General features: G+C 32.3%; 1 protein-coding gene across 1 annotated transcript; it reads left to right on the top strand.

The window, feature by feature from the left end:
* The first annotated feature begins 4949 nt into the window (after positions 1 to 4949).
* On the top strand, positions 4950 to 9260 carry LOC140767841 (uncharacterized). The gene is made up of 9 exons (XM_073107912.1): positions 4950 to 5264; positions 5341 to 5462; positions 5550 to 6120; positions 7155 to 7271; positions 7379 to 7557; positions 7641 to 7734; positions 7955 to 8032; positions 8176 to 8277; positions 8859 to 9260. The coding sequence occupies exons 3-9, from the start codon at positions 5578 to 5580 to the stop codon at positions 8988 to 8990; spliced, it is 1245 nt and encodes a 414-aa protein (XP_072964013.1). The 5' UTR covers positions 4950 to 5264; positions 5341 to 5462; positions 5550 to 5577; the 3' UTR covers positions 8991 to 9260.
* Positions 9261 to 10174: the final 914 nt, after the last annotated feature.

The following is a 10174-nucleotide window of genomic DNA, read 5'->3' as shown; positions in this document are numbered from 1 at the left end:
GTCAATTTGCACACTCTTTTAGCCCGATAGTCAAGTTTGAGCTTCCAAAATTAAATCCGATTCAAACCTAACCGATCCAAAAGGCTATTAAGTTCGTTTCGAGCTGTGCTTGGGCTCGAAATCGGCCCAATAGTTTTAGCTCGATTCTAGCCCAGTCCATGGTCAACCCTAGGCCTAGTAGCCTTCCCTCCAATTTCTCCAAAAGGATATCACTTTGTGTAGTTATAAGATATATCTCTTATTAGATCTTATTAAACATACCATTTTATAAAATAGATCTCTCTCTAGTTCTATATAGATATTCTAGATCTACAAGTGGGTGAAAGAAACTTGGAGCTTTTAACTTATTAATAGAGAAGCAAATATCTCTCAATTGCTCAGAAACACAAGATACTTTGATTATTAATGGATCACAATAAATAATAGGTGATATTTACACTGCATTTTTATTTCTACAAGTTAGACTCATTTTATGTTTTCCTTGCATGATATATTTTTGTTATTATTTTCTTCTAATCTTATTCTCAAAAGAAGAGAGAATTGTATAAGTTATTTATTAATTGTATTAAATGTATCTTACACTTGATTAGACATGTTTGTATTCTATAATTATATTAAGATTCTTTTCTTTCCATTCCTTAACCAAAGGAAACAACCAATTGGATATTAAAGTATTCTATATAATTAAAAGTTCTCTTTCCTTTTTGCAGTCAAAGGTAAAAATATAGTAACTACAGTTATTATTATTATGGTTCATAGTTATTATTCTTCATAGTAATTACTTTTGTAATTCCAAGGTATTACTCTAAGTACTTCTAAGTGTGTAATATGTTTAGGGGTTTTATTTTCATATTTTTAATTGGAAATTAGTTTATGGATGGCATAATTTGCACATTTTTAGTTCCCAATTAGGTGACAATTTTATAGTTATTAAGTTAATAGTTCAAGATTATTAAACATAAACAATTATTAGTTAATGTACGTTACTTATTCATAGTTATTAAAGACATATTTTCATGAGTTTCGCAATTTTATTACGCAATTTATAATTATTGAACACTTATATTTTCTATTTCATAATTTATTTATGTAATTTACTGTTATTGAACACTTATATTTTTATAATTTATTATATTATATTAATTTATAATTATTGAACATGTGTATTTTTTTTTGTTTTACAAATTTATTATGTAATTAATATTTGATGAACACTTGCTTTTATAAATCTCATATTAGTTTATTTAATTCCTAGTTTATAGTGATGTAGGTCTTAGTTAATTTACATAATTTATAGTTTTACTTATATTATCTAGTACTATTTATTATTACATATATCTTCCCAAGTCAAAAGTGACATAATAGTATAGTTTTTAAAGAAAGTTAGACTAATTTGCAGAATATAATTGACAGTTATTTTATTAATTTATAATTACTTTAGACATATGTGAGAGAAAGAGTAAATATTTATTACTGTCTATATCTTCCCAGCACAAATGAGTTATAAAAAGTATAATTTATTAAAAATGTCATATTATATTAAAAGAAAAATTTATATGTAACACCCTATTTTTATAACGAGATCTATGATTTAGCGTGTAGAAAGCACTCCGAATTAGATTTGAACTAACACCGTAAGAATATTCTATTATATAGAAATATTTTATTTCTAAAATAACTAAAATATCCTTAGTATAACTTAGTTTATGATATTTTTATAATTTTCTAGTATAGTTAACTTAACTGAGATATATTTTGTTAAGTTTAACTAACTCATCTAACGACATAGTATTTTCCGTATATATTCACTAAATTATAGGACTCGATTTATAAATAGTGAAAAAAAGACAGTGTTATATGCAAATTTTCTAACCTACTAGTCCTCCGTCTTTGGCCCAATACTCCCTCACATCTCGAAATTTTATTAATAATTTTTTCCCCCATTTTGTAGGGCATGATGTTGTAAGTTTGATTAAGTGGCAGGGTTTTCTTTTTTCTTTCCTTTTTTATTTGTGTGTGTTCTATAATAGCAGATATATATCATGTCAATTCTTTGAAAGCTTATTTTGAAAAGAAAATTAGAAGATTCTTCTTAGATGCAAACAAATTCAAAGAAGTCTCCATCATGATCTGTATGTAGATTGTAATCCCTAACAATCTATCTATGCATCACTTTCCATAAAATATATTAGTTCTAGAAATATTTATTAAAATCACTGCATCTTATTATTATTATTAAAAATCTATTATATGAGTATTTGTTATTTTTAGTGTCTTAAAAACCTCTTGAATTATATTGGCATCATAAAAAAAAAAAACTATATATATAATTTTCAAAAATTAAAAATTAAAAAAAAATCCCTCTCTATTTTACCTTGATCTTAAAAAAAAAACTCACTCAGGATATTAAACTTATTTTATAATTTTAATTAACTATATGGTAACTATTGATTAAGATAATTATCATCTCTAGGTTTTAATGTATCAATGAGCTTAGGGTAAAATATGAATAAAGATTGGGGGGTTAAAAATAAAATATCCCACGTCTAAATCCTCATGGATTCAATGATTTAATCCCTAGCAATCTTGCTCAAATCAGACAAACAGAGAGTCTAAATCATATGTCAACTTGACTAAAATCCTATCGAACATTAAATAAAATATGGATTTTAGACATGGTCAAGTACATGTTTGGATAAGAACTTCGCTATCTAAGTTAAGAATAAGAAATGGTTATAGTGTTTTTTTTTTCATTTTAGCCCCTCTAAAGTTGATATTTATATGTATTAACTCTGGGTTTTCTAACCTTGAAAGTTATTAGAATTTAATTATCGGATCAAAATAATCGGATATCTAATCTACCACGTAAAATGGTCATGGAAATCCGAATCTCCATCGGACGGTCAGGATGACAGGAAGGCCTCGCGCGTGCGAAGCTGGGCCCGGGCTTTGGTGCCGCCCGGTGCGCCCCTAGCCATTGGCGGGCTTTACCGAGTCAAGTTTTTTGGTGCGTTTACCGCGTCCAGTTCTCATCTATAATAATCCGCCACCTCCTCGTTTTGATTACCTTCTACTTCAACTTTGTTTTTGCAGAAAGGCCCCCATCAGATCTGGATTTCATCCTTCTTTTTAGGAGTTTTTGCGTGTATACCCTTAAATAAACTCTTATTTGCCTATATGCCCTTCTATAAATTGATATGTACTTGTATGTCTCTCAAAACACATGTTATTTATAAACTATTTTATATTTAAATTATTAAAATTTTAATAGTTAGTTAACTCCGAGGCTAATTTAACATGTAAACACCGCATATTTTGAACGGTATATATATATAAATATAAATTTTAGAGGAGTGTATAAATAAATAAGAGATTTTAAATAGTATATATATTAAAAGAATCTTCACGAGTTGCTCCAATAAATGAGCAATAAATATTAAAGCAGAAACCAGACAAATCCCAAAGGATAAAAGTTATAGCCCTCCTTAATCTTGATTGGTTGCTTAAAACTATTAATTTAGATGTCACTGTTAATTAGGTGGCTTAGAATGAGGCTTCACTATTAAAACACTTGTCAATCACAAAAGAAGGAACTCATTTGTGATTGGCAAGTCTTACGAGGTCTTATATGTGAAAATAATCCACACCGTCACCGTTGGCCTCGGCGAATATGAACGCAAAATGGCGGAGATATCGAAGAACTATATTAGGGATTAATTTGTGATTGAGAAGTCTTATAAGGTGTTATCTGCAACTTTTTAATGGCAGTAGTTATCCATAATGGCAGGTGAAGGAGAGAGCACGTGGGAGGCCGGCGAAGTCTCACGTGCGACTCCCTCTTCGCTCCCTTTCTCGCTTGGCTTCTAATTAAGGGAAGGGGTCAAATATTTTTTATTTTATTCGTTCATTTAGGTCACATTTTCTATGTTCTATTATGGGTTTCATGGTGCTCATGACTGCTTGTATTTTTCTCTCCATGTCACATTCATGCATGCCCCTTTCTCTAAAATAAAAAAGATATTATTAATGAAATGACAAAAATACCCTCGTAAATTGACTAATAATCTAAATTAAATAACCACTATCATTATTATTATTATTATTATTATTATTATTATTATTATTATTATTATTATTATTATTATTATATCCTTGCTATATAGGTAAATTGACCCAAAAGAACAATTATCTCATTTTTAAGGAAACTATATATTATCTCTATAATTTTGCTTAAATTCACTCCACCCCTTTATGATTATATTAAAACTGAAATAGTTATTTTTTTTATCATATTTATTTGATCTATAAGTTAAATTTGAGAATAATTATTAAAAATAAAATTATAAATAATTAGATAAACTTTTTAATCCATGTAAAATAGAATGACAAAGATATAATAAATATATGTATAATTTTATTATTTTTTATCGTCTGAAATTCTATCATTATTATTTTAGATGTATTAAAAAAATAATTCAATTATATATAATTTTATTTTGTAACGAGTATCTTCAAATTTTATTTATGAATTAGTCAAATCTAATTAAAAAGATAAGGATAAATTGACATAAATAAAAATATAGATAGATAAAATAAATTTAAACATGCAGAATATTTACCAAGTAATTTAATTTAAACATTAAAAACTCTCTTACAGTATAGTATAATAAAAGAAATGTAATTTACAGTGCAATAATATTTGAACAGTCAAACTCAAAGTCAAACACATCGATCTAATTAAGCTACTGGTTGCCTCTAAGAATAGAAAATGGATAACACCTTATTTTGGTCAAGGCGAAAAAAGTAAAGTTTGTTTCAGAGAAGGAAGGTGGGTATTGTTGTCCTTTCGCACTCTAATGTTCAAAGAACAGTGCAAAAAAATGTTTGTCTGAACAAATCAACAATGTCCATCTCACATCCAACCACCGCAACCATCATTACATCTCATGATCTCCATCACCCAACCATCATTGCCCACAGGATCACCATCAACTCCTTCCTCAGCATTGCGGAGTCACAAATCCCCACCCTTCCCCAAAGAAGACCCCCCCAAAATTTCTCTCCTCCTCCCCCTCCATGAGAAGATTCATATCAGAAAGGCTCCACCTTTCTCTTCACAATTGGAAAAAATTTGGTCTTTTCCATTCCCCCATGGCTTTCTCTAGTGGGTATTTGCTCCCCTCTTCCATGAGGTGATCCTTTGCCTGCAAGAAGGAAAGGATCTCTCTTGTTTGCATTGTTCGTCGTTCCAATATTATTGGAAGGTAAGCTTTTGAGCACTTTTTGTTTCTGGGTTTGCTTACATTGTTGTTTAAACATTGTATGTTACTTTTTTTGTAGCTTTTGGTGCTTGAAGAAGATTACCCATTTGTGGATTTTATTTCTCATCCATATACCCATTTGTAAAGATTACACCTTTTTGTAGCCCCTCATCAGAAGTCGATCCTTTGATTTTTTTTTAGGTAAGAAGAGATCCTTTGTCTGTTCAAATATATGAGCTCTCATCTATTGAGTTATATAATTGATTGATTTCCTGAAACCAACAACAGAATCATCTTTTCGGAGGCAAATAGAAGTATGATGTTTGGAACCCAAACGCATAGAGAACTCTCTCATGAGGTCTTACCTAGAAGATGGACCTTGTGGAATAACCCAACTACATCGACAGGTAGAACCACCACAACCTCCTCCATCTCCAAGAAGACATATTCCAGGGCCTTATCTGTCAAATTTGAGGACCTCTATGGATTCACCGTTGAGGGCAATCTTGATGATGTCAATGTGCTGAATGAGGTGAGGGAGAGGATGAGAGAGCAGGGAAGGGTGTGGTGGGCTCTCGAAGCGAATAAGGGAGCAAATTGGTATTTGCAGCCGCAAATCTCGTCGAATGAAGGCATCAGCGTCACCTCGCTGAAGCTTTCGGTGTTTGCCAACACCATTACAATGATCACATTGAAGAAGCTCATAAGGAAAGGCATACCGCCAATGCTGCGTCCCAAGGTTTGGCTTTCGGTCTCAGGTGCTGCAAAGAAGCGGTCTACAGTGCCTGAGACTTATTATGATGAATTGATCAGAGCGACTGAAGAAAAGGAAACACCAGCTACACGGCAAATAGATCATGTGAGTTTGTGAACCTATTGTCAATCCATTCTTATGCATATGTAGAGAAATTTGATAGGTTACGTATGGTTTTTTTTTTCTGAGAATATATATTAAATCAGATCCTATGAAGGCCTGCTCTGCCCTTGAATGCAGGAATACCGGCAAATCTATTCTTTTTCTTTTCTCTTTGACATGAAACTGAAATTCCATTGATGGACATAATTTGTTTTCTTGTTACAAAAGACAATCCATTGTTTTATTAACTTGATTTGTATTGACAGCATCTTATGAAACTGGATACAGATGCTAGAGATTACGACAATCCTCAACTCATGAACATAGTGTCAGGTTATAGAAGAAATACCTACAGACATCTTAGAATTAAGTGACATTGAAACGAATCTCTAGATTTTGGACAGTAATCATAGTTTCACTATGCGGTGCCATCATCATCAACATCTATGACTTCTTCCAACAATTTGTTGTCGGTTACAAAAAGAATTGATCTTTAGAAGATTTCTGGAAGAATCAACATTCTCTTGCCACGGGCTCTCAAACAGATGTCAGACTTCTTAGGACATGGTGCCATTATTCAGTGAATTATCAGAAAAGAAATGCATTTCCAATAAAATGTACTTAGCCAATTGACAAGTTGAAGTTTCTATTTTCATGGTTATTACGCTTTAGAAAGAAGAAAACTTGGCTTCAGAGTGTTTGTAGTAAGAAATATACCTATGTAACTCACAAATATTACTATTTAGTTTCCTCCATGCCAAATTGCAAGTTTTGTATAAATTTGGAGCATGGAGATATTGGTACTTTCCTAATCATATGAAATGATCACCATGAAATTAACACTTTCTGAGTTTTTCATATTATCTAGCCATTTTACTTGTACTTCAGCTATGATATATGCATGAATATCTTCGTCTTGAGAAAATTATCATTTTTTCTTATGACAGAAAATAAAGCATCTGTACCATTTTACACCATTTTCTGTCTCAACTGGAACTAACCTAAAAATTCCACCAATTCGTTATAAATATATCCAGGATCTTCCACGCACTTTCCCTTGTCATCCTTGGTTGGATAGCGAAGAAGGTCAAGCATCTCTTAGACGTGTTCTTGTTGGATATTCCTTTAGAGATTCAGAAGTTGGATATTGCCAGGTAATCAAGAAGTTCATTTTTACTCAAGAAAAGGAAGAAACACATATTCCTTGCTTTAGTGCTAGCAAGCACTCTATAGCAGTGTTAATTGTAATTGTATGTCACAGGGTTTAAATTATGTTGCTGCGCTGTTATTGCTAGTAATGAAGACAGAGGAAGATGCCTTTTGGATGCTTGCTGTCCTCTTAGAAAATGTCTTGGTGAATGATTGCTACACTGATAACCTTTCTGGATGCCATGTTGAGCAGAGGGTTTTCAAAGACCTGCTAGCTAAAAAATGCCCCAGGTTTGCATTAGTCTTATCATGTTATCCTAATTGTCATGAGAATTGTTTGGGCTTATCAATTCCCTTTTGCTTAAATAATGCAGGATAGCTGCTCATTTGGAAGCTTTGGGTTTTGACGTCTCTCTTGTAGCCACAGAGTGGTTCTTGTGCCTCTTTTCGAAGAGCTTGCCTTCAGAGGTGAGGGAAAAAGTTCCCATGGACAACCTGTCTATTGAGATTGATCTTTCAAATGTTCTCTTGCATGTTCCCCATATTAATGGGAATATTAATGTCCTATTTTCTTTGTTTATAGCAATACAATTTATATCATCCTACAATCTATATCATCCTTACGCTTTCATTCTATTCTGAGACATAAGATCATCTTTTCTTACCTATCTCTCTGCAAATTCTTCAGACAACTCTGAGGGTATGGGATGTTCTGTTCAATGAAGGGGCAAAAGTTCTTTTTCATGTAGCTCTAGCAATCTTTAAGGTATGCTCATCTACTATATTGCAAAAATCATTTTGTCATACTTTATATGTAGTCTATCTGATGGATGTTGAACTAAATATGAACTGTAATCTTGCTAGTAGGGTTCAAATTTTTTTGCTTTAAGCTTTTAGAGATGATTGCAGATGAAAGAAGAGGAGTTACTGCGTGCCCATCAGATTGGTGATGTAATTGATATCTTGCAGACAACCGCTCATCATGTATATGATCCTGATGAACTGCTCAAAGTAAGGAAAATTTCTTATGATTCCTTGAATTCATTTTTCATATTACTTAATGAATTGAAACTTCAACTTTTGACTTTTAATCATCCTCATATATAGTAGTACCAAAAAGTGGGTTAGTCTAATTGTCTGTATCCAATCTCCCTCATTTAGATGTAGATTCTATACTAGTAGTACAAAGTCCCACTTTCCAAACAAACACTCCCTTGCAGAAACTAATTCCAAGAAACTTTCTCAACTACTATTTTATCTCAGTATGCTCCTCAACTCCTCATTGTACTTGTTTCAGGGAAAACCACTATATGTAGGGTATATCAGCTAATTGCTGTCTTTATCCATTTGCATGCTTAAAAGATAAAACTAAATTGTCAGGCAATGGACTTCATAAATTTCTTGATGAAATGAGCTGATGCCCATCTACAGAAGGACTACTATAAACATATAATGCAGCATTATTAAGCTCTTGATAGAACTGAGATAGGTCCTCTTATACCATTTTCTTACTAAATATGCTCTCTTGATCTTTCCTCCATTAACTCACTATTTACCGGGACATAGTTGTTATATCATCTATATTTTGTCAGGTTGCTTTTGATAAGATTGGCTCCATGACTACCAACACTATAACAAAGGAAAGGAAAAGGCAGGAGCCAGCCGTCATGGCCGAGCTCGATCAAAGACTGAGACGGCTCAATTCTCTGAAGATGGATGAATAACAGAATTAGTTTCCAGGTTCTCAAACCTGAATTTCTTAACAATGATGAGGTCGATGCCCTTTTGAGGAGTTGTCATAAGGTTGCATCCCGATGAGCAAAGACCAAGGACTACTCACAATACAATGTAAAATTACGGCATATATCAACATGGGTTTGGTTAGTTATCAACCCTATATAATGTTTTCTTTTTTGTGGTTATGTATACAGATTTTGTTCCTTAATCTAATGCAATGAAGAGCAACAAACTTACAGCTTCAAAATGTTGTAGACTTATTCCTTATTTGTTAGAACTTAGAAACATCAAACAGCATTGAATGCATTGATCCTTCTATCCATGAGAAAATGACATAGGAACAAAAGATTATAAGCTACATTATTGCAGCAGAGCCATCAAAATTGACTCAACCTATTTGATAGCATTTTAGAATAAGATTCAATTCTATCACCTGTGATGTATGTGGAAGAAGTAGTTCTCTGAAAGGCATTTTCTCAAAAAGAGTCCTTGTTAGATCTTTTCTTCATCTTCTTTGCCTCTTTTTAGCTTCTCAAAAACAAAAAGAAACCAAACATGGCTTCCTTCTTTTCTCTTATTTTATATCTACTTTATGTACAGATTATCAAATCATATATCAAACAAAAGCTTGTCATGGATTTCTAGTAGTTGCAATTGGCACAGAGCAAATAAGTTGCAGATTCATAGTTTGGACATGATGCACATCTTAATCTCTCTAGCTATCACAATGATTCTATACTAGTAAATGAGCTGACCATGTAAAGCTCTGTATCACACTAAATGTGCCACTTCAAGATGATTTCCTAGGATGATAATGAACTAAAAAGTTTCAGTAATTAGTCTTAGTTCTGTGTACTAAGTGAAGATTAGCAAACATTTATCCTCGCAAAGATTTACTCCCAGAGAAGGTGGTTTAGAAGATCGTTCTCTCGATCAATAGTTACTACTAATTTAGGACAACATTAGGACAATAAAACACCAAAAGCAACTCGCAAATTAGACAGCTTGTTCCAGTATTATCATATCGCCACTTGCAAAAAAAAGTCAATTAGATTCATCTGGTGATATAGATACTCAAAGAGAAGTCAAGATACCATCATGGTGTAGAAAAGTGATTATTATATTCTCTTTGTTAGATGCACGATACGTTTGAGTTTAAACTTGACTTTAA

Source organism: Typha angustifolia, chromosome 9, assembly GCF_048772165.1.
Source record: "Typha angustifolia cultivar Huaian chromosome 9, ASM4877216v1, whole genome shotgun sequence".
Classification (NCBI taxonomy): Eukaryota; Viridiplantae; Streptophyta; class Magnoliopsida; order Poales; family Typhaceae; genus Typha; species Typha angustifolia.
The sequence above is the reverse complement of the archived record's forward strand: the minus strand, read 5'-3'. Positions and strand labels throughout refer to the sequence as shown.